Source organism: Manis pentadactyla, chromosome 16, assembly GCF_030020395.1.
Source record: "Manis pentadactyla isolate mManPen7 chromosome 16, mManPen7.hap1, whole genome shotgun sequence".
Taxonomy (NCBI): domain Eukaryota; kingdom Metazoa; phylum Chordata; class Mammalia; order Pholidota; family Manidae; genus Manis; species Manis pentadactyla.
Window position 1 is genome coordinate 36,142,751 of NC_080034.1, and position 25,090 is coordinate 36,167,840.

At 49.9% G+C, this 25,090-nt stretch overlaps 1 protein-coding gene across 7 annotated transcripts in view; it reads left to right on the forward strand.

Moving 5' to 3' along the window:
* CPNE5 (copine 5) overlaps positions 1-25,090 on the forward strand; it is a 90,940-nt gene that overhangs the window by 42,714 nt on the left and 23,136 nt on the right. For 3 of the 7 annotated variants that reach the window (XM_057494351.1, XM_036916171.2, XM_057494352.1), the window contains 4 exons: positions 2,039-2,089; positions 2,380-2,443; positions 15,058-15,161; positions 19,308-19,412. In XM_057494351.1, coding sequence (XP_057350334.1) covers positions 2,039-2,089; positions 2,380-2,443; positions 15,058-15,161; positions 19,308-19,412 — 324 coding nt within the window. Of the gene's footprint in view, positions 1-2,038; positions 2,090-2,379; positions 2,444-15,057; positions 15,162-19,307; positions 19,413-25,090 lie in introns of those variants that run through there. The other 4 variants (XR_008994487.1, XM_036916172.2, XR_008994488.1 and 1 more) reach the window with 4 other exon arrangements.

Genomic DNA, 25,090 nt, shown 5'->3' on the forward strand with positions numbered 1-25,090 from the left:
GACGTCTGTGGCCCTGGAGTCCCCAGACATTCAGGCAGCTCTGCCAAGGGGGCCTCAAAAGCTGGACCTAGGCCCTGCTCCCACCACTGTGCGTTCAGCCACAGTCAGGGGGACAAGGAGGGTTCTGGTTCCCTCCTCAAGGATCCAGGCACTTTGGGCCACTCTATAGCTCACCCCGCTCCTCACCCAGGTTGGAGCTCCAGCATCCCCAGCCCCAGTAGCTTATGGGACTTCCGGGAGCAGAATGGGGCTTAGAGGTAGGGGCTGAGCCAGGAATCAGCAGGGTCTGGGCACTGTCCTTTCCCTTCCTCTTTCCCCAGCCTGGTTTCTTTGGCCCTCCACCTTCTCTCTCTCCCTCTTTCCCTCCCTTCTCTTTATTTCCTTTCCTCACTTCCCCTCCATTGCTTCCACTGCTAGATGTCAGCCTCCTTCTCACAGAGTAGATTCAGTTAAATCCTCACTTTTTGCATTTGCCCACCAGCTGAGGTGGGCCAGCCTCACTCCCCCAACCCCCACTCTGACCATCTGCTTTTGGCTGGCCTCATGCAAATGTGGGCAAGGAAGACCCTCCCTACTCCATCTCTCTCCTCTCTGCTGGTTGGAGGGAGGGTCCTCACCCCAGCAGGGAGCAGGGACATCTGCTTGGGGGACCAGCCAGAATTGCCTCTGGCAGATGAGCATTTTGGCTGAGTAAGCAAAGCTCTACTCGTCTTTGCTGAGGGCTCTCTGGAGTTGGGGTCCCAGCAGCAGGATTGGCTACCAGACCAGCTGGATGTGGGGAAGGGTTTCCAGGGGCCCAGGGATGCTCACAGCCTAGGAAGGGCGTGGATGCTAGTTTGAAAGGAAGTAGAGAAGCAGCAATTAGAGAGGGAGCTGGAGTCAGAGAAACGCAGAGGGAGAACCAGAAAGACCAGAGGGAGGGAGGCAGAAAGGAAGGCTGAGCAGGTTGGGGCTAGAGAGGAGGGAAGGAGAGATCAGAAATAGAAGAGAGGCTCAGAGGCAGAGAGAAACAGATGGAGAGACACTGGGCCGAGGAGGCTGGTGTGAGGATTCTCTCTCCCTGGTCGGACAAATTATATCTTTACCACCAGTGAGGGCCAGACTAGCACTGGGGAGCAGCTCTGAGGCACTGGCTCAGCTGCCCGAGTCTAAGGGGATAAGCTGGCAGGCACTGCCACCTTCAGATGTGGCCCCTGTGCAGCTCACCTGATTGGGGAGATTTGGGCAGTCTCATTAGCACCCTGCCTCCTCTGCCTCCTCTGTTTGAGAGCCTCTCCCTCCAGGAGCTGATGCCAGGAAGAGCTCCATCAGTGGTTCTCAAAGTGTACTCCACAGACAGCATGCTGGTAGCCCCCAAGCTGGCCAGACACCTGTGGCTAGATTTTATCAACTTTGCACAATTGTAAGGAAAGGGGTCAGGGAAGGAAATGATGCTCCTTGAGGGCCTTTTCTGTGTCAGGCACTGTGTGTGCGTATTAGATAGTAAAACGGATGCTACAGTTGTAGCTGTTCAAAGGGGGAAGAAACTAAGGCTCAGATAGGTACAATAATGACCCAAAAGCCATGTAGCTATTGGACAATCTGACATTCTTCTCCCTCCCAGTGGCCTCTGGCTGCACTGGGACCCCCCTGGGTTAGTCCCAATCACTGACCTCTCCATGGAGTGGGATGGGCTGGTGCCTGGGGGAGGGTCCCTCCTGATCAAGGGAAGAGCCCCACCTGGAACTTGCCTTCCTGGAGGGGTTTCTCTGGGGGTGTGGACATCCTGTTCTGGTTGCCTACCTTACGGAGGAGCCACCTGATTGGCTGCGATCACTCTCGTCTGGAGAGACCCTCGCCAAGGAGTTCCAAAGGAGTAGCCATGGGAGAAAGGCTGGGCAAGCCACCAGGAGTACACCAGTCCTTCTGCTGCACTCCCTCTTGCTGCTCTCCCTCTGACAACAAATCAGAGCAGCTCAGAGCCTGGGATGTTCTGGGGCTCTGGGGGTCAGCTGGGTGCAGGGTGGGGTGGGTAGCCCACAAGGTCTTTTGCCCACAGAAGTGGTCTTTGGATGGAAAGGTTGAGAACCACTGGTCTGGAAGCCTCCGGGTGAGTCTGGATGCTTTTCCAATTCTAGGATTTTCACTGCAGACACTACCCTTCCTGGTGGGCTCTTGGGGAGAAGGGGGTGGGGCAGCTTCAGGCCTGGGGGCCTGGCCCAGGAAGCAACGCCCTAGGCCACACTGCCAACAGTATTTTAGGAGACTCTGTCATCTCAGGGCTTTGGGGCAGAGCTGGACGGTGGGGCAGTTGGGGGGTGAGGAAGGGTGATTCAGGCTGTGTTCAGGCTTGTGTCTCTGTCTTTGTCTGGCTCGCCATTCTTTCATCTTCTCTCCCAGTGGTGTCCCAGGGAAGAAATGTGGCACCATCATCCTATCTGCTGAGGAGCTGAGCAACTGTAGGGTGAGTGTCAGAGGGACCCCAGGATATGGCCTGGTGGGGGTGGGGCAGTGACAGAGGTCAGGCTGGCCTCCTTGTGACCCCAGGACCACCTGTGTACCTGGAGGGAACTGGGGGAAGACAGGGCTCCTCAGTGTGACCTGGGGCTGCCATAGAATTCTATAACAGTGGAGCTAGAACGTATCTTCCCTTTATACAGCTGATATGATGGAGGCCCAGAGAGGGGAAGGAACTTGCCTATAGCCAGCAGCAGAGCTGGGCCAGGAGCCCTGGTCTCCTGGCTCCTATGCCAGGGCTCCATCCACTCCCCAGCATGGCCACCACTCGCATGTCCTTGAGCCTAGCCTGCCTTGGCACCAGCGCTGGCAGCAGAGGGACCTTTTCAGTCTTGGAGCCTTGGCACTTGGCATTGAGTTGTCATTTTTCACTTCTGGCTCTGGAGTAGCGTGACACCCTGCATGGGATTGAGGGAGTGAGAGTGCATGGCTGGAGAGAGAGAGAGAGAGAGAGAGAGAGAGAGAGAGAGAGAGAGAGAGAGAGAGAGAGAGAGTGTGTGTGTGTGTGTGTGTGTGTGTGTGTTAGGAAGCCAGAGTCTGCGATCCCAGGCAGCTTCTGCAATTTCAGGTCCTGCTTCTTTTGTGGGACTGTGGGGAAGCAGGAAATGGAGACGGCTGAAGGGACTCAGAGGACCTGAAGGCTAATATTAATAATAAAATATAGTAATGATGATAGTTACCATTTGTCAAGTGATGGGCATTTTACTTAAGTTATTGCTACTCCTGACAACAATCCTAAGAGGTAGGTACTATTGTCATTCCCATTTTACGGATGAGGAAATGAAGTGTGAGCACAAAACCAAGCCTGGGGTAACCTGGGAACCTAGCTTCCTGCTGAGCTGCATCCAGCTCAGGTTAAAGGATCTGGGAGGGACTAGGAGAAATAAGATTTTTTTTGTTTTTCTTCCTGGGAAGTCAGTGTAAGTTGTGTCCATCAGCTATCAATATTACCATATTAGAAATTAAAACAATATTTAAAAAATTATGTGTGAATTCATTTTCAAACAACAATAGCTTAACCTGTTACAGGTTAACATAAGTAACATATTTTTTGAAAAATAACCATATTTTCTGAAACAAAAAGTCATTTAATGAGAAGCATGGCCTTGTTTTACATTTTTGTAAATCTCCTGAATTGCTTAACAGAAGAGAGCTGGATTCTCCTATCTGCTTCTGCAGTCATTCTGTTCTGGTATCACTGTCAGGTAACTTCTAGAAAACTCTGCACCTAATTAGTATTATTATGAAAATAGCTTTGGCCTCATCCCCCTGAGGTTCCTGGTCCATACTTTGAAAACTGCTGCTGCAGAGATATAAATGTTGGCCAACATTGAGCATTATTCTGAGCCAGCACTGTGCTAAGTGGTTTACATGTATTGCCTCATTTATCTGAGGTACTATAATGTGTAATGTAATATATAGTATGATGTATTATAATATCCGATGTATTATGGTCTTCATTTTACAGAGTGGTTAAGTGACCTGCCCAAAGCCACACAGCCACTGATTAAATGAAATTTGAACCCAGGCAATCTAATCAGTTTCTAGAGTCAGAGTCTTTAACCACTAGGCTGTGGTGTCCCCAGCTCTGCAATCTATTCATACATAACTGCTCCTAGTTTCTGGAGGAATTTGACAGCAGGACTAAACCTCTCCGAGCCTCAGTTTCTCCACCTGTATATTGGGTCTGGTAAAGTTGCTGCAAGGATTAAAGGAGATCATCAAGGCGACTGCCTAACTGGCACCTGACTCTTAGTGGGTGCCCGAGAAAGAGTGACTCTGAATTCCTTGAAGCCTAAATTCAATTTGCCCCGAGTGTCTAGCTCATCCTGTCACTTCCTCCCTAGTTTATAATTAAATAAGGTAATGTATGTGAAAGTGCTTTGGAAATTCTAAAGCTCTAGACAGTGTTGGGTGCTGTTATTTGTCTAGTTTTCCAGGATTGGTAAACAGTCTGCATTTAGTATCTATCAGGAACCTCCCTCCTCCTTCCCCTCTCCTCCCTTCCCTTCCCTTCCTTCAGGGATGGCTGCTGTTTCCTTGATTTAAGCCGTGCAGGCGCGCCCAGCGGCGGGGGTGGTGGGGGCGGGGGCTCCCTCCTTTCCTCCTGAGATTGTCAAGCATCTTTTCTTTTGGGGTATCTTTGGCTGAGGTCTGTCTTTCCCTAGAATACGTGCAAGGAAAAGAGACTAATTCCCAGCATCTGGCTGAATTAAAATAATTACATCTGAACGGCTTTGCTTCTGCCATTCCAGCTCGGCATTCTGGGGGAGGATCAAGGGAAGAGGGTGGGGTCTGAGGGCCGACTTTTCACCGGAGCAGCGCTTCCTGCTCCTCAGAACACATTCTGCTGAAGTAGGCACACCCTCCTTTCATCCGTGGGGACAGCGTGGGCAGGCGGGGACCGGTAAAGGATTTCGGGTGGTCCCCAGAGGGTCACCAGCATGCTTTGATAGCTTATGGAAAAGCCTCGCTCATCTAAAATTTAAATATCAAGAAAGTTCCCACAATCAGAATGTGATCCAAAACACTATTCAATGGTACTTGATGTTGACAGTGATGAGCTTAAACTCCTGAAGGGCCTCTGAATCACCCAAGAGCTCCTGGTGCTTGGCAGTAAAACTATTATTATTCTGTGTAATACTGACCAACGTTTGCATAGTTCTCACAGCTGCCCAGGACTCATGTTGACTGTCAGTTTGGTTCTCACCACAGGGCTGGGGGCTGGGTCGGTGTGAGTGACCCTGGCTTACAGGTGCAGAGAGGCCGAGGTGGCCTGCCTGTGATTATAGGATTCTAGCCCAGGCCTTGGACTCTTACCCTCAGGGGCTCTTTCCCTTCTCCACAGTGAAGCCGAGTTTCCTTGGTACATGGAACCACTATGGGCTTTTTGGTCTTTGTGGGGCCAGTAGCCTTTAGCCAGCATGGCGAGTGGCTGGGCTTCTGGAGAGAGGCGGTGGGGGTGGTGTTGCTGACGCGGGGAGCAGGCAGCCCCTTGCCCTGCCTTTTCCTGACCCCTAGCTACACCTAGGCCTGGCCGGAGAGCACATCCTCACCGCCTCCCAGTCAGGCCCCTGCGCACACTGCCAAGAGTGCGGCTCACCTATCACCAGCCAGGGGAGCGAAGCTGCGCACTGCCTCTGCCCCTGGCCTCCCGCCCCTGAGGCCTCGATAGCCTGCTCGTGTGTTCATTGATTTCATTTCAGCAAACGTGCTTTGACTCAGTCCTTGACCTCCCGGAGTTTCCAATTTAGTGAGAGAAAGCAATCACAGTACACAGGGGTCCTCAGGCCTGTGAGAACCATTGCCTCTCTTTTGTAACAAACATTTTATAGTACTCTTTACTATCCTAAAGGAAAATTCATGGATAATACTATATAAAGCCCCAAAACACATACAGGTGAGGGAATGAGCACATGCAGCTACTTGGGGGAAGATGAGTCCAGGCAAAGAGAACAGCTCATGCAGTGTGAGAGTGATGACTGATGTGAGAGAGGTGAAGGTGTAGGTGGGAGTGGGGGCCAGATTGTTCAGGACCTTATGCCAGGGGGCTCAACAGCCTTACATCCTGATAAAGTCAGAGCTCTCATTGCTCTAAGGGCAAACTTCAGGGAGAGCCCGGTGTCTCCAGTGAGAGACCAGGGACGAGTCCTGAGAGGGAAGGAGAAAGATAAGAAGAAAGAGGTAAGGTGAATGGGGGGTCAGGGTTAAGGAATCCCCAGTGAAAGTTTTCTGAGACTCAAAACTATGCAGGTTGATGTTTAGGTAAGATGGGTATTGTGGTTAAGTCCGGCATGATGAATGACCACCATTCAAGTACCACCCTTTTATTTATTTATTTATTTATTATTAAGGTATTATTGATATACACTCTTATGAAGGTTTCACATGAAAAAACAATGTGGTTACTACATTTACCCATATTATCAAGTCCTCACCCATACCCCATTGCAGTCACTGTCCATCAGTGTAGTAAGATGCCACAGATTGACTATTTGCCTTCTCTGTGCTACACTGTCTTCCCCATGATCCCCCACAGCATGTGTACTAAACAGAGTACCCCTCAATCCCCTTCTCCCGCCCTCCCACACCCCTCCCCTTTGGTAACTGTTAGTCCCTTCTTGGAGTCTGTGAGTCTACTGCTGTTTTTTTCCTTCAGTTTTTCTTCGTTGTTATATGCCACAAATGAGGGAAATCATTTGGTGTTTGTCTTCCTCTGCCTGACTTATTTCACTGAGCATAATACCCTCCAGCTCCATTCACGTTGTTGCAAATGGTAGGATTTGTTTCTTTCTTATGGATGAATAATATTCCATTGTGTATATGTACCACATCTTCTTTATCCATTCATCTACTGATGGATACTTAGGTTGCTTCCATATCTTGGCTATTGTAAACAGTGCTGCAATAAACATAGGGGTGCATATGTCTTTTTGAATCTGAGAAATTGTATTCTTTGGGTAAATTCCAAGGAGTGGGACTCCTGGGTCAAATGGTATTTCTATTTTTAGTTTTTTGAGGAACTTCCATATTGCTTTCCACAATGGTTGAACTAGCTTACATTCCCACCAGCAGTGTAGGAGGGTTCCCCTTTTTCCACATCCTCGCCAACATTTGTTGTTCTTAGTCTTTTTGATGTTGGCCATCCTTAGTGGTGTGAGGTGATATTTCGCTGTGGTTTTAATTTGCATTTCTCTGATGATTAGTGAAGTGAAGTATCTTTTCATGTGTCTGTTGACCATCTGAATTTCTTTGGAGAATTGTCTCTTCATATCCTCTGCCCATTTTTTAATGGGTTATTTACTTTTTGGGTGTTGAGGCGTGTAAGTTCTTTATATATTTTGGATGTTAGCCCCTTGTCAGATATATCATTTACAAATATATTCTCCTATAATGTAGGATGCCTTTTTGTTCTGTTGATGGTGTCCTTTGCTGTACACAAGCTTTTTAGTTTGATGTAGTCCCATGAGTTCATTTTTGCTTTTGTTTCCCTTGCTCGAGGAGATGCGTTCAGGAAGAAGTTGCTTATGTTTATATTAAGGAGATTTTTGCCTATGCTGTCTTCTAAGAGTTTTATGGTTTCATGACTTACATTCGGGTCTTTGATCCATTTCGAGTTTACTTTTGTGTATGGGGTTAAACAATAATCCAGTTTCATTCTCTTGTATGTAGCTGTCCAGTTTTGCCAACACCAGTTGTTGAAGAGGCTGTCATTTCCCCATTGTATGTCCATGGCTCCTTTATCATATATTAATTGACCATATATGGTTGGGTTTTTATCTGAGCTCTCTAGTCTGTTCCATTGGTCTATGGTTCTGTTCTTGTGCCAGTACCAAATTGTCTTGATTACTGTGGCTTTGTAGTAGAGCTTGAAGTTGGGAAGTGCAATTCCCCCAGCTTTATTCTTCCTTCTCAGGATTGCCTTTGGCTATTCTGGGTCTTTTGTGGTTCCATATGAATTTTAGAATGATTTGCTCTAATTCATTGAAGAATACTATTCATATTTTGATAGGAATTGCATTGAATCTGTAGATTGCTTTAGGCAGGATGGCCATTTTGACAATATTAATTCATCCTATTCATGAGCATGGGATGTGTTTCCATTTATTGGTATCTTCTTTAATTTCTCTCATGAGTGTCTTGTAGTTTTCAGAGTATAGGTATTCCACTTCCTTGGTTAGGTTTATTCCTAGGTATTTTATTCTTTTTGATGCAGTTGTGAATGGAATTGTTTTCCTGATTTCTCTTTCTGCTAGTTCATCTTTAGTGTATAGGAATGCAACAGATTTCTGTGTATTTTGTATCCTACAACTTTGCTGAATTCAGATATTAGATCTAGTGGTTTTGGCGTGGATTCTTTAGGGTTTTTTTATGTACAATATCATGTCATCTGCAGACAGGGACAGTTTAATTTCTTCCTTGCCGATTTGGATGCCTTTTATTTCTTTGTGTTGTCTGATTTCCATGGCTAGGACCTCCAGAACTATGTTGAATAAAAGTGGGGACAGTGGGCATCCTTATCTTATTCCTGATCTTAAGGGAAAAGCTTTCAGCTTCTCGCTGTTCAGTATGATGTTGGCTGTGGGTCTATCATATATGGCCTTTATTATGTTGAGGTACTTGCCCTCTATACCCATTTTGTTGAGAGTTTTTATCATGAATGGATGTTGAATTTTGTCAAATGCTTTTCCAGCATCTATAGAGGTGATCATGTGGTTTTTGTCCTTTTTATTTATGTGGTGGATGATGTTGATGGATTTCGAATATTTTACCATCCTTGCATCCCTGGATCAAGTATCACCCTTTTAAAAGTTAGTTTGTAAAATTTTTTGGTCTTAGAAATCACTTTTCTGGTTTAAAAAAAAAGAAAGAAAACAAAAACATTTTTTTCCCCATGCAAAAAAAGTAACGCCTTCATAATGGACAAATTAGAAAATGCAAAGAATCAAAAAATCACCCTGAGATAATCATTGTGGACATTTTGATGCATTTCCTGCAAAGTGCTTTCTGGCTGTACATGTGTATATATATATATATATATTTTTTTTTTTTCTTAACAATTAGTAGAATATGGTATCCATATTTATTTTCCTATGTCATTAGATATTCTTGGAAAATGTGTGTTTAATAGCTGCATATATTCCTTCGTTGTATAATTGTAAATTGTGGATGAGCCATAATTTATTGAATCTATTCTTTGGTAGGAAACAATATAATTAATACTGCAGTGAACATCCTCCTAGCTGCATCGTTCCATTTTTCTTTGAACTTAGTTGATAGATTTTGGTTAGTGTCCCAGATGCACATGCTCAGTGAGTGGGAGGGAGAATGGTCAGTCTGGGGTTTTCAGTCTCTGAAATCAATAGATGCACACTAACTGGATTGTTTGAGAAGTCAGTCTCATTCAGACAGCAGAAAGAAAACAGCCTGACCTCAGTGTATAAAGACAGGCTCAGCCTCCTAGACCAACTTCTACACACACCATCTGTGTTTGAATAAATTCTAGTCTATCAGGTCTTCCCTGATGCCCCCAAACACCTGCACCCCAGGTCTCCTACTTTTGCCATCTTATCCTGGTAAGTGGGGCCTCTGGGCCCCTCTGTGAATGCAGAAGCCTTCCCAGAGGTCACTGCCCACCGAATCACCCCCATCTCTGGGCTATGTTCTCTCCTGCTGGAGTGCTGAATTTTAGAATTGTTGCTAATGATTATTTTTCTTTTTAATTGATGTCTTCTTTTTTTCTGACTACAAAAGACAATGTAGTAACCCCAGGAAATTTGAAAAACCCAGCAAACTTTACAGAGAAGACAATAAATGTCACCAAGTCCCCTCCATCTATTTAAAAGTGCTTCTTAAGGTTCAGGGTGCAAGCAGTAGGGCAAAGTGGTTAAGAACCTGGACTCTGGACCCAGACCAAATGACATGGCTTACTGGCCATGTGACCCTGGGAAAGGAACTTGACCTCTCTGTGCCTCAATTTCTTCATTTTTAAAATGGCTTTGTTTAAATTTTTGATGTTTTGTTTATTGCAGATTTTTTTATTTTTAAAAATACCACATTAGAATTTTTATTTTGATTACTGAGATTTTTGGAGCCCCTTACATTTTGCATTCACCTATTCTTGTTACAACCCTGGGGTTGCCAGCAAGATCCAAGTCAGAGCAGCCTTCTGTTCTCCTCTTCTTTGTTGCTATCCTCTCCCAGCCTTCAGCCTACCTACTGACTCTGGGCCTGACCTCTGTGGCCCTCTTCTGGGTCAGGGAGTGCTAATATGCTAGAGTGGGCCAGGTCACCCTGGAGAGAAAGGATGTTTGCTGTGATCTCCCAAGCAGCCTGATTAAGTTGCAGCAAGATGCAAATCGAGGCAATCCTGCTGTTTTAGAAGAACTTAATATGTTTTTTTTAAAAGATAGGGTGAAAAAGCAGAAATTGCAGGAAATTATGTATTGCAAAAGCTGCTTTATCTTTTCCACACTTGATTCCAGAGATGCTTCTGGTTTAAAAACAGCATTTCATATGCTCAAAGAGCCTTACGCTCAGGCTGAGGCCAGCAAACAGTGGGACCTCTGACCCTCAGTCAGAATTTGGTGCTCCCTAATCCTGCTGGATCTGTCCATCTTAGTGCCACTTCTCAACCTCTTCTGGGGTCACATGTATATCAAGGGTTGATCCATTTACTAATCCCCATTTAAGGAGAGCAGTTGAAGTCTTGTTCATATGACTATTGATAAAACCCACAGCCACCCTCAAAAGCACAGTCCCTGGACATCTACAGATCCCTGTCTCAAGGACTCCCCACAGGGTGCTCACCCATTAGGGAGGAAGCTTGCCTTGGTTATAGCCTAGAAATCTTTCAGAAGTTCTGTCTTATCCCCGCAGATTCAACAATGGCACAACAATACTGATTATCATAATGGGCTTTTGGTGAATGTTTCCAGTTTAGACTGTGTTACGGAGGGCAGATCAGGTTGGGTATCAAAATAAGCCCAGCAACCTGCATGTATTTGCCATCAGCAGGGAGTGAGGTCTGGCTCACTGGTGGATTTTTCCAGTTAGCTGGATTTCAGAGCCAGTCTTTATTTTATGTTATTTTTTAATTTTAACTAGTTTGCATGGAGGAGACCTTTCTAAAATGGATTTCACACTTCTCTGACTTCTCAAACTGAGGCTACAGAACATAATTAAACTTATCTTCATGATTCAGGGTCATCATTTGGAATCTCAGTTATTAATCTTCAAGCCAGACTGTCCTGTGCCAATCCCAGCCTCTCCTCTTACTCGCTGTGTGGCTTCAGGCAAGGATATTAACATCTTTATGCCTCAGTTTCCTCATTTTAAAATGAGAATAATAATAGTACCTATCTCACAGGGTTGTTGAGAGGATGAAATGAATTAATGTAAAAACAGTTCTTGGCACGTATTAGGTAGAACCATATTATATTGCCATTTTTATAGGTAAATAATAGTTGAACATTGGCAATTTCACATGGTTCAGCCCAGTAGTAGACGGCGCTCCGCGAGTGTTGGGTCCTGTTCTATAGCTGCTCCATGCTAGACCTGTGGACTGGTATTTCGCATAGGCCGTCTCCTTTAGGCTTCCCAACAGGCTCACAGGGGCATTATTATGCCATTTTTCCAGAGGAGAACACCAGGGCTTAGATTAAGCTGCCTGCCCCAGGCTGCTCAGCTGGTAGGTGGCAATGGTGCTGTTCTGACCAGGTGGCTCCTCTGTACTGTTCCATCAGGTGCTGTGCAGGGACAGTGGCTCTCCCAGCACAGCATTTACTAGTCCTGGAAGTTATAGTCTATTAAGTTCTGCATCCATTTTTTTCTCATATTCCTACTTCCCTTCCTGACCTTGCAGGGTCCTAAGGGGTTCTCCTAGAAAGCAAAATAAGCTTTTGCCCTGGACTTTGTGTTGTTCCAAATATTCAAATTTTGTCTATATTATACATATGTCAACCCATCAGCCAGTGCGGGTTGTCCCATGTGACTCGCCTATGTTTGCTCAGTGCAGGTGTCACACAGGTGACATCCAGATGTGTGGGGTCACATCTGGAAACACAACCAAGCTGGATTTGGGAGGCTGAAGGAGTCCTGGATTCCCAGACTGTTCCTTGAATGCCAGCCTTCCCCAATGGCTGCCCATCCTAGTATGCTCCCTATGGCATCAGCACCGAAGCCTAAACTGCCCAGCTTAAAAGGACAGTGGAGGGCATCCTGTCTAGCATGTCACTTACAGATGAGGAAACTGAGTCCCGGGGAGCTTGAGGGCCTGCAGGGACTAACTAGAACTCAGAACTCTGGGGTCCTCGCAGGGGCTGTCCCCACTGCCCTCCTCCGTGGTCTGGTCCTCTCTTGGTGTGTTCTGAGGCCACCCTCCCACTGCCTCTGTGGGGAGGGGCCAGGGCTGCCTTCACGGGTGTGTGGCCTGTGCAGTCACACAGGGCCTGTGTTTGGCTTCATGCTCTGCTCTCACTGTCTTGAAATTTCTTAATACTTTTTTGAACAAAGGACCTCACTTTTGAACAAAGTTTCCTTTACGCTGGGTCCACAGATTATGTCCAGTGCTGGGAGGAGATCAGCTCATTGGGTCCTAGGCCTCCTCCTGGAGCACCCCAGGGAGGCATTTCAAGGTTTGCCTCTATCCAGCGTGGGGTGGGACTGGAACTTTTCCTGGGGAGAGATGGGGACTGCTGGGGATGGAGTTAGGAGGCTAGAGGTCCTTGTGGGAGGCTGAGAGGAAAAGCCCTGAAGTCTAACTGCCTGGGTTACCCACTGTGACCTTAGAAGCATATGACAACCTCTAAAAGCCTCCGGTTCCACATCTGTAACATGGGGAGAGTAGTTACTTCAAATGAGTGTTATGAGGATTCAGTGAAATAATGTAAAGAGAAGGCGTAACAGTGCCTGGCATCTAACAAGTGCTTAATAAGTCAGTCATTCTCTTATTCCAGGTCTGAAGTCCTAGATAGTTCAGGAGGCTCTAGGATTCCTGGGGCTTCTAGGGCTTGGAACCCCCCAGTCCAGCCTTCTGGTCCCTCTCAGATGGGCAATGATGACGGGTATGGTAAAGCTGTCATTACCTGGGTGCCTCGTGGGCTGGCCACCGAGCCTCAGGACCGGCCCTCGTCAGAGCCTCCCTTCCGTAGGCACTTCCGTGGTTAACCAGGGTCCAGCCCCTCCCTGCCCAGACATGTGTGGAGTCCTGAGCAAATCAGGCAAGCAGGCCTCACAAACTGTGATGTGCTCTCTGTCAGAGAAGCAGACGGGTGTGCTGGCTTTGAAATCCATTCATACATGTTGAACTTCTGCTCTCCCAGTTACCAGCTGATGATCTTGGGCAGATTACCTACCTTGTTTGACCCCTAGCTTCCACATATGTAAAAAAGTGACAAAGGACTGTTTTGAGGACTAAATAAGCTAAGGATGTAGAGCACTGAACTCAGTGACTGGTGCACACAGGTAGTATCTAATAAACGGGTGAATGAATGAATGAGTTAGTGATTGGAGAGATGCTCTGTGTTTACTGTTGTCAGATGTCCTGGAGGGGAGGCATGTGAGGGTGTAGAGGTGGGGGTAGGGCAGGGACAGAAGCCACACAGGCTGTGGGGGAGAGGAGAAGTGTCCAGATAACCATGACCGCTTGCACACATGGCCTTTAGAGCCATACACTGCGCTGCACGCTGTTCTCAGCACTGTACTTGTATTAACTCATTTCATCCCCACAACAAGCCTATGAGTTAGGTGCTGCAAGTACATACATTTTATAGATGAGGAAACAGCATAGAGAGGGTGAATATGCCACATAGCTAGGAAGGGATGGCCCTGAAGCATGCAACCTGGCTCTGCCACTGTATTCCCCACTGTTACACCACCCCCACCCCCAGCTGTGACTGCCCTCCCAGCTTGTGGGAGGTTGCCTCTTTATCTCTGCCACCATTTTGGTCCTCCCTGGGACACTGATCTTAAGAGACCCTGTTGCCCACTGAGAGGAAGGGGGCAGTGTGACGGGGCAGTGTGACAGAGCTGGGGTCAGGCCCTGGCTCTTGAGGGACAATGAGACGGACCCCTGAATTCTAGCCAGTGGGCAGCTGGTTGATCAGGATGCAGGGCTTTTAGGTTGGAGAGGCCACATGGGGATGGTAGAGAGGAGGACGTGGGGGCATCTCTGCCCAGTGCCCTGTCAGCCACAGCAGGCTGAGGGGCTGGGCCATGGGAGGGGAGTGGTCCAGCCATCCCACCAGGGACTGGGCCCCTTCTCTGTCCTCTTAGGGCTGAGTGTTGGGTCAGCCGGGGTTGTGACCTGGTCAGGGGAGTCAGAAACTCAAGGCTCTGCTTGGTGAATCTGGGGGAGCCACTCCCTGCTCTGAGCCCTGGGCTCCTCAGCCGTAAATGGGACATGACCCTGGCCACATCTAGCTGAGACAGCTGGGAGAGCCTCTGGTGGGTTAGAGGGTGTGAAAGTGACTGTCCTCTGGGGCTACACATATGAGTGAGAGAGTGAGGCAATGTGGACAGAGTGAGGGCTCCGGGGTTGTGGGCTGGCTCGGAGTAGCCTTGGGTCACTCTTGGCCTTTCGCCTCTTTGAGCCACTCAGCACAATAGTAATGAAACCACGTTCATTGACATTGATGGCGTGGGTGCAGTGTGGCTGCGTTCCACTAAGCAGTTCTCACGTCGATCTCTTTTAGCCCTCAACACAGCCCTTTGAGGCGTGTACTGTAATCAGCCCCATGTCACAGAGGGGAAACTGACGCTCCCAGGGCACACAGCTAGAAAGTGGCAGATTCACAGTGGGGCAGCCAGCTCCAGCATGCACCTGCAAGCGCTTGGCCTGCTGGGTGGGGCTGGTTGAAGATGAAATGAGACCCTCCGGCATCTTAGCCAAGGCCCTGGCCCTTAGTTGGTATGGGGCACATTAAGATGCTGTCCTTTCTAACCAGTTAGGCATGTGGGTCCGCATGTTTTCTAGCATCCTGGGGCTGTGTTTCTGCAGGGATTGGGGTGCCCTCCAGCCATGTCCTACCTCACCCTCCTGTTCTCCCTCCCTCCTCTCAGGATGTCGCCACAATGCAGTTCTGTGCCAACAAGCTGGACAAGAAAGATTTCTTTGGGAAGTCTGACCCCTTCTTGGTGTTCTACAGAAGCAATGAGGATGGCACGTGAGTTCTCCAGCTCTGAGAGATCCTTCCTTCTTCCACACAAATCAGTCCATGTCTCCAAGCCCAGTCGTCTACCTCCAGCCCTCTGAACACCCTGCTACATGTCCCCTCACTACTGCATGTGCAGGCATGGCAAATCTGGGCCCATTTCTCTGCTCAGCCCCACACCTTGCCTTCAAAACTTACATGCCTTTGAAGCCCCCATTTCCTTCTCTCCTCTCCCTAATCTAGAAGCCACCCACAATACAATGGAAACACCCACAACATGTGGGCAAATGTAGGTCAGCCATGTACACAGAGGGACAGATTCTAGGTTGAGAGTCTGGGGACCTGGGTCCTCCTCACCAACTGGCTGTGTGACCCAGAGCAAGTTATGCCCCCTCTCTGGGCCTGTTTTCTCATCAGTAGAATGAGCCATTTGGATTAGGCTGTCTCCACGGTCTCCTTCAGCACCATAGCTCTGGGAGGCCATGGCTACTCACGGCTGAGATTCTGCAGAATGAAGATGCAGTGGGGCCAGGGAGGTTAATTAGAGAAACGCTGCCAGAGAAGCGGAACTTGGAAGCAGGTTTTGAAGGAGGGAAAGAAAATGGATCCACAGTGGGAGGAACAGGGGAGAACAAAAGGTGTGTGCAAAGCAAGTGTGCCCTGAGCAGAGGGCAGAAAGGTTTGTACCAAGTTCCCCTGGATTCTGGAATTCTGCGTGTGTGTGTGTGTGTGTGTGCGTGTGTGTGTGTGCGCGCGCGCGCGTGAGTGTGTGGAGGGGGCAGGGAGAAGCAGTGAGGAGGTATGTTTCAGTTCAAGGAAAGCTGATTTTGAAACTTAAACGTACAAAACAAGGGAAATTAGGTGTGATCATTTGCATGACAAAAGGATTCTTTGTTTCACCAAAGGACTCCCAGCAGGATTCTTTAAATAATTCATGTTGACTTTGACTTGACTTGTGGGGAGTTGTGGGGGAGGAAAAGGCTAGAGCGGCGTTCTGGGTGCCCATGGAACTGTCCACACAAGTCCCCGCCAGAGAGGCAACGCCAGGGTTGTACGGGGCTTGTCTCTTGTCTGGGAGGTGAGGGCCCGCGGCCAGAGGGAGGGAGGGATTTGGGTTTGGGAGCCAAGAGGGGTGTGTGGCACAGTGTTTGCCAGTGGTGGTTCTGGCAGCGCTGAGTAGGATGTCTGGGGAGGGGTAGGGAACAGGGAGAGACTCGTGACTGACACCGTGAGCAGGTGGGAGGCGCTGGGCGCCCAGGCGAGCTGTGCTGTGGAAAGGCAGGGAGGACGTGGGGAGGGAAGTACCGGGCAGAGGACAGTGTGGAGACTGCACCAGGCAGAACTTGGGGTGGGGGGGTCCCAATCCCCTGAGCATGGGGCTGCGGGGAACCAGCGTGCTGAAAATGGCAGGAGCCGGTCACATGGTGCTGGGAGTTTAGCTGGGGACCAGTTTCACTGGCAGCATGGATCAACCTCTCTAGGCCGAGACAGCAAGGGCGATGGAGCAACTGACCCTGAAGCCCCCCAGGGGTGGGCCAGACTGCAGGCACCTGGGAATGAGCAGTTACGAAGGTCAGAGGCTGAATGGTGAGAGCAGAGTGGTTCCTCACAGTTTGAAGAGAGAGGAGTTGAAGATTTGGGAGACACTCCAGTCAGGAGGATGGGAGAAAGGCCGGGGAGGGAACCCAGGGAGTGGAATGTCACGCCTGCCGCACTAGGAAGGAGAGGGAAGGAAGCGTCACAGAGCACCCAGTGTGCTCCTGGCCCTGCACCTGCCGTGTCTTGTTCAGTCCCAACCACTGGTCTGGGAGTAAGAATGTGACGCGGAGAGCAGGGCTCTGCGGGCTGCCTGCTGGGCCTGGCTCGGGGCTGCCGATTATTAATTAGCCTTGTGGCTTCAGGCAAGTCTCTAACCCAGTGGAACTTTTGGGGATGATGGAAATGTTCTGTATCTCTCCATCCAGTCTGGTCACCAAGTAGCCATGGGTAGCCATTGAGCACTTGAAATGGGGCTAGTGTGACTGGAGAAGTGAATTTTTAATTGTAATTTAAGTTAATTTAAATGTAAATAGCCACATGTGGCCAGTGGCTACCAATTTGGACAGTGCAGCTATAACCTCTGTGACTCAGTTCTTGGGATGTACGATGGGGATGCTGTAAGAACCAAATAAGTTAATTCGTGTAATTAGAACAGGGCTTGGCAGCATTAGCTACTGTTTGTATCCCCATTTTACAATGGAAGGGAAGCTCAGAGAGAGAAAGTCACTTGCCTAGGGCTGCACAACTGGTAGTAGTGGGCCTGGGACTGGAGCCCAGATCTGTCTGACCCCACTGGGTAATGCTGTCCTGTCCCAAGCCCTGAGGGTGTGTTGAAACGAATTGAATGGAGCATGGTCTCCCATGGCAAGTGCAAGGGGTCGAGGGGCCTGTGGATTTGGTGCTGGGTTGGGGAGCTTAAAAAAAGCACTTAGGCAAGAGTCTGAAGCAGAAACCAGACTACACAGGGCTCAGGAAGAAACACATAGGGAGGAAGTTGGGCTGATTGCTTAGAAGACCTGGTCAGGAAGTTTGGCTGGCAAGGAAGAGGAGACCAATAAGTCAATGGTTCCAAAGAGATGGGGCTGGGAGGACGCACAGCAGGTCTGTATGTCTGTGACTGATCTAGGCTGGAGGCCTCTGGAGCCCAGTTAGGGCTTCTGCATGGTGTGTACCTCCCTTCCTTCGCTGCTCAGTTCTACTCCCGATTCTTCCTCCTGCCTGTCTCTCCCAGTCCTCCTCCTCCTCCTGCTCTGCCTGCCTGTCCCAGCCATGAGTTCGTAGCAGTGCCTCCTCCTTCCACATCCCCATTTCTGTCTTTGTCACCAGCTCTGGGGTGTGTGGGGAGGTCTCCCACATGTATCTCCACACTCCAGTGGGTGGGTGAGAAGGAGCAGAGAAGAGAAACGCTGAGCTGCAATGACAGGAATGACATTTTGACTTGAAAATTGCCAGAGAAGAAATGGCACAGGCTGTGTGGGCATGGAAGGGCCCCATGCACTTTTCTGGGTGACCTTTCCAAGCTGGGAGGCAGTTGGGATGGCTGCTGGGAAATCTTAGGTCCACTCTAGTTCTACTCTGGCTCCTGGCTGCTCCTCCATGTGTCAGGGCAGGCTCCCAGGATGGGGCCAGCCAGGCATGGCCTGGCGAGTGGGCAGGGATGGGGCCTAGCTGGGATAAGCCCACCCTGCACTTTGAGTCTGCAAAACAAGCTCATGAATTCAGACTGAAAGAGATGAAAGGTCTTAAAAATCATCTAAGCCGAGGGCTTTAATTTCACTGGTTTGAAATGCCGGTGAAAGCTATGGAAACTCTCCCCTGAGAAATACATCTGTTCATCAGTTAATTAAAAAAAAATACTTGGTGGACACTTACTAGTGCCAGACACTGTGATTAAAGAAGACGAAACCCTTGCCCTTACAGAGCTTACATTTTAGTAACAGACCATAAAATAAATAAGGAGAAAAATATGCCATGTCAAATGTCAAATGTTGACAGGTTAAACGGGAAATAAAATATAGGAGGGGACTAGGGGATGTCAGTCAGGAGACCAAGGGGGTTATAAATTTTAGATACGGTGCTCAGAGCAGGCACTCATGTCAAAGAGGTAACCTTTGAGTAAAAACCTGAAGGAAGTGAGCAGGTGAGCCATGAACATGGACGTGGGCAGAGAGTGCTCCAGGCAGGCAAACAGCAAGCATGCAAAACGCTGACACCCAATTTCCTGCACAATTTCAAGGGATCCCAGACCCCTAAAGCCCATCAACAGCTTCTGTGGATTTCAGATGAAGAGTGTCTGATAGTGGCCAACTCCCTGGGTTTAGGGGTGAGGAAACAGAGGCCCAGAGAGGGACGGGTTGCTTAAGGTCACACAGAGAGCAGGGGTCAGAACCTGCATCTCCTGACATTCCCCATCTGTGTAGGAATCCTCTCCGAAGCCTCACCAAGGAATGGCCATCTAGTTTCTGCCTAGAAAATGCTAGTGATGGGCACCTCATCCCTTCACAAAGCCATAGTTTGCCCTGTCTTGCAAATGCAAGGGTTAATAGGTTGGTCCCTCTGTTGACCTGGATTCTGCCTCCCTTGGGTTTGGCCTGACACTTTCCTTCTCTTCTTTACCAGGTTCACTATCTGCCACAAGACTGAGGTCATGAAGAACACCCTAAATCCAGTGTGGCAAACCTTCTCCATTCCTGTGAGGGCGCTCTGCAACGGGGACTATGACCGGTGAGATGAGGACGTGCCCCTCCCCCAGCACAGGTGCAGGAGGAAGGGTGCACGCTGGTGCGGGCCATGCTGGCACCCTGAGCGGAGCCTCCTGGAGGTGTGCGTGTGTGGCCCCACCCGGGGCTGAGCTCCCCCACCCCCATGCTCCCCCTTCCTGGGCAGCGTCTGCCTTCATGTCCTCACGGTCCTCCCCTCCCTGCTGCCAGCCTCATTCCTGTCAAGTCTTGCATCCCTGCTGGTGAGGACCTCCCCAGGCTCGGGGGAGGTAGCTGCCTGGGATTCTGGGGAAGGCTGGAGCTCAGCAGCCTGACTTTTCATTATTTCCAGTGGAGGAGCAGCTGGGGGTGGGATGGGGCTCTAGATACAGAGGTAGCCTGGTTCCTAACAGTAACTCCTGGTGGATGATGTCTGGGGAGTGAGGATCCAAGATACTCTGCACCAGCCAAGTTGCTATAAATGGGGTGAAAGGTGGGTACAGAGAGCTCATGGAACCTTTTGACTTGGTAGAAACTACTTATTATATGCTAGCTATCATCATCATCGTTTGAATATAGATTGCTGAGTGTAGATAGCAGACACCTGGTTTCTAATTCTGGCTCTGTGACTAAAGAGCACCTGGGCAAGCTTTGTCTTGTCTGAGCCTCCAATTCCTTACCTGTAAAATGGGTATTTAAATGTCTACCTACCTTAGAGAGCTGCTCCAAAGCTCATATGATACAGCCTACACAAGAAGGCTCTGGTGTACATAAAATATCAAATTCAGCAATTCATCCACAAGCCCTTATTGCCTCCCTACCATGTGCCCAGCACTGTGCTAGAGGCTAAGAAGTCAGCAGGGAGAAAAGCACACAGTCTTCACCCTTCACCCAACTTCCTGGAGTTTACATGCTCATCCGGGAGGCAGACATTAATCCAATAATCACACAACGAAACATATAATTACAAATTGTGGTAGTGCCGGAGGAGGGAGGGGCATGTACGATGGGAGCTGCAACATAGGATCGGTCTGTGTTAAGTTGTGAGAACCCAGCTGGTTTCCTGGTGATTGTTGTAGCTGGTGGGTGAGTCCGCAGGGGGTTCACAGCAGGGCTGCCTAGGCAGACGAGGAAGCTGGGCCCCTGCTGGCTACTCAGATAAGAATACTGGGTTATCAGGACAGACACCTTGGGTCACCCTGGCTGGCTGCTTGGCATGGGTTCCCTGGAACCCGGCTCACAGTGGCTACTGACAGGGTTTGTGTGGTGGGGGCAGGGAGTGATGGATGGCTATGGGCACCCCTGTCTCCCTCCAGGAAACCCTCAGGCTGCCCTATTAGGTTGCTGATCCTGGAGATGAAGTGGCTCCTTTTCCTGCCTTTTGTGGAAAAGCCATCATCTGTTCCAGAGGTGGTCATTGAGCACCTACTCTGTGCTCAGCACTGTGCCTCCAGCTGTGCAGCATTCAAGGAAATGTAGCTGCATTTCCATCTCCAGGGGACTTTTAGTCTGACCACAGCTCATATCTGCCCACATGTATTTTGGATAGCAGAATAACTGCAAAGTGAGACTGGAGACCGAAATAGGCATTCCAGCCAAACAAATCCCCATTACACGTCTGGCCAGGTCCTGGGGCTTCTGGAAGGGTGAGGAATGGGAGGACAGGCTAGCTGGAGCAGTAGGATCTAAAGGAGGCTCAGAGAAGGCTGGAGAGCAGAGTCGGTTCCTAGGAACGGGTGAGGGAGGAATGGCTGGGCCGGAGAGAGCTGGAGAGGGAGGGAGGGGAAACGCAAGGATGGGAGAGCGTGGCAGTCCGAGGCTCACTGGGTGGGAGGAACCGGGCCTCTGGCCCCACTGCCCAGAGGTTGTTGGTGTCCCAGCTGCCCCCTACAGCCCTGCATCCCTAGGGAGGGGGGCCTCAACTCAGCCTTGTCAGGGATGGTGAGAGCAGCTGCTCCGTGGCCTGGCTCACTGTTCAGCCCCTGGAGGAGGTGAGGTTGCGGTGGGAAGGGGCAGGAGGGGGCAGGTCATGGGGAGAGCCTGGGCAGGCTCCCATCTCCCTCTCCCCCAGGCTGAGCCCCAGACTGGTTTCCCTCCAAGATGATTGGGCAGCTCAGGCCCTTCTCCACAGCCAGAAACAGATCGACTGTGACGTGAGTGACAGTGGTGTTAATGCACCAGGCATATCACGCTGCCTGATGAGCCAGCAGCCTGTCTCCTGCCAAGCCCCAGGGTAACCTATGTACCCGATAACCACTCAGGAGGTGCAAGTGTCTGGGAGGCCCTCTCAGGGCAGGAGAGGAGACCTTGTGCAGGAAAATATAGCACTTCCCCTCTCCTTCCAAGGCACCTCTTGAAGCCTCCCAGGACACATTCTGTTTAATCCAGCAGCCGTGTCTTCCAAGCCAGCCAGGCACGAGGCACCCTGCTGGGTGCTGTGGGCATACTGAGCTATCAGACCCAAGCCTCCCTCTTAGGTTACTCCCAGGCCAGGGTGGGACACAGACAGGCAATAATAATAATAACAATAGGAATAATAATATAGCTAAGGCTCCTGTAAGCACTTTTGGGGTAATTTATGGATATGAACTAATTTAATACTCCCAACAATTAGTACCAGCTCTGGAAAAGGTACTAATGCTATCCACATTTTACAGGTAAGGAAACTGAGGCCCAAAGAAGTGAGGTAACTTCCTCAGTATTTAACTGCCAGTCAATGGTAGAACCAGGATCTGGACCCAGGCAGGCTGGCTCTAGAATCTGTGTTCTTAACCCCAGTACTCTGCTGCCACATGGCCAAGCCATGGTGGGAGTGGGGTGTGCTTGGAGGAGGGCTCTCAGAACATTGCCCAGGGACTCAGGGCAGGTCAGTTTTGGGATTGGAGGTAGAAGGAGGCCTCAAAAGGCTTTGACACCTGCCTGGATATGGGGGTAAAAGAGATGAGGAGATCTTGGGGTACAGAGCTGGGGGCCAAGAGAAGACGGTATCCCCAACAGAAATGGGAAGTATAACAGGGAGCCGGAGTAGCAGCTGTGGGGCAGGCACAGTGGTGCTCAGCGGAGGGGAGAGGAGGGCAGAGGCCTGAATCCTCAGGATAGGGTCTGGCAGAGGTCAAGTGCCCAAAGCCCTGTTGGGGAGGCTATAGGTCAGGAGCAGGAGAAAGAAGAGGAGATGGTCAGAGAGATGGGGGGAACCAAGAGGAGGGCGGCCATGGTCAGGGAGCTGAGAGGAGAATTCAAAGTACTAATTACTATTGTGAAGAAGCAGGCCAGGAGGCTGAGAATCAGGGATCTGCTGAGAAAGGGCAGTGTTCTGGGAGTGACCGGCGTGGAACCAGTTAAGATTATTTGATTCTTTAGTACCTGGGCCAAATTGTCCTAATTGCTTTAAATACATTGTGTTATTTTGTGAATTTAAATTCCACAGTCACCCCAGAAGGTGGTACTAATGACACGTCCATTTCTTAGATGGGGAAATGGTGGAGTAGAGATGATGTGACTTGCCTGGGCAAGGAGGAGGTACTTTCCCTTCTCCAGAGGTTGCCTCTGGGCTGAACCTTTGGTCTGGGGACCCCCTGCCTTTTCTGTGTCTCTAGTCCAAACCCAAGTGACCCAGCTGAGCAGAACTGGAGCCCAGCCTTCCAGTGGGTTGAAGTGGGGTGTGGCAAGACCCACTTCCCCTGCCTTCCCTGAAGTCCCCCAGCTCTCCTCCAACATTCTGTGGTTTGAGGATTTGTCCCTATTAAGCCAGATTCCCCTGGGTTGGGCTGCTGTCAGTCACCCACACCTCAAAGTTGAGTGAGTGGCTCTGAAGAAGGCGTTAGGGCAGTGGGTGCTCACCTGCACAGGAGAGAGGATTCCCAGGAATTGGAATCAACTCACACCTCCAAAACCTCACATTTCTGTCACCCCCTGGGGTGAACCAGTTGCTTCTCCTTTGAACTTCACCTGCTATGCTGAGCACCAGCAGGGGCCAGGCTAGCATGTGTGAACTCCGTTAGGAGTGGCTTATCATCCCCAGCTCACACACCAGACAGAGGAGGGAAAGCCACTGCGGGCCAACCAGGGCTGCACAGAGCCCCCCACTGTCCAGTCTCGCTGTCCACACCTGGGGGCCTCACACTCCGCTTCCTCCCTGAAGCTTCTCAGTCAGTTTAGGGCCAAACCCTCAGGCCCTTGGGATTTGTAAGCAACAGGGATATGTACCTTCGCCTGCCCGGGAGAGGCTTTTTAGGAGGCAGACCAGCAGCCTGGCCTGGAGGAGACGACAGATAGAGCTGCTTGGTGCCCTGGGAGGAAAGCCTGGTGTCTTTGCCAGTGTCCCTCACCCCTGCTGGCCTGCTGAAACTCACACACACCTGGCCCTGTCACTCTGCTCCCAGGCCTCCAGAGACCCACAGGATATTGGCTCCTGGCCCTGAGGCCTCGAATCACTGACCAGCTGTGTGATTCAGGGAAAGCCACACAATCTGGGCCTCCCTTTTGTGAGTTTTTGGGAAGGAGGGCATATGGCCCACTTCACGAAGTTGTAGGAGATCTGAGTCAGCCAACAGATACTTCATAATAGCATATTACCTAATGTATACCAGGCACTGTTCTAGAAGCTGAAGATACAGCAGCAAGCAAAACAAACAAAAATCCCTGGCCTCATGAAACTGATATTTTCATGGTAAATGGGAATAGTCTGGGAGATGGGAGCTTGGAAGAAAGGCTTGAGTGTTTTAGAGAGAACAGAACAACATGTATCCGATACCGACAGTGAGAATGATGCGGTTGACTTCTCACAGCAGCTCCAAAGTGGGAGTGGTCATCCCATTTTACAGAGGGGTAAACAAAGTCCCCGAGGGTGAAGCTAGTTGCACAGGGCCACAAGGCTGGTACCTGGAAGGGCTGGGAGTGCCACTCACAGCTGCTGGCCCCTGAGCCTGCAGTCTTTGCTGTCTGCCTCCCTGGTTAGGGGCTCTGTGTTCTGAGCCTCTTTATACCAAATAAGATGCTCATTTTGTGGGCAGCAGAGGCTCATATCATTGTCCCACACCCAGTAGCCCCTTGTCTTGGGTGTTGTCCCTAGGAGTCACTGCTGGTCTGTCATGAGCCTTTGCGGGGCCTGTGCTAAGGGGCTGGGAACCAAGGCCTGCAGCCCACGTGTGGCACATGAGATGACCAGGCGCAGCCCAGCCGGGGCTGCACAGTGGCGGAATTGCCAGTAGAGTAGTCGGCGCTGTCTGGTTCTGCCACTGCTTCCCCTGTCTTGGCATGGGTTCTCTCGCCTCCTTTTCTCCCATGGCTGGAGGTGCAGCCACAGCCATCCCTGGAGCCTCAAGTGGGGCTGGGCTGAGACCACCCAGGACTCTCACACTCAGTGGTCTCAACCTCAGCTGCAAGTTCAAACCCCCTGAGGAGCTTTCAGCAACTCCCCCCTACCCAGGCTACACCCTAGACCAACTGATTCTGAATCTCTGGGGTGAGGCATCAGCATCAGGATTGCTGAAGGTCCCTAGGGGATCCAGTGTGCAACCAAGTTTGAAGACTAGTGCTCTCCTCTCGAGGGGTCAGTGGCTCTGGCTGCACATTAGAATCAGCCAGGGGGCTTTCCAGAGCTACCCACGTCATGCCCAAGGCCTATCCAGACCAATTAAAGCAGGCCCTCTGGCTATGGCATTAGAAAAAAATCTTCCCAGTGGTTTTTGGGTATCTAAGGCT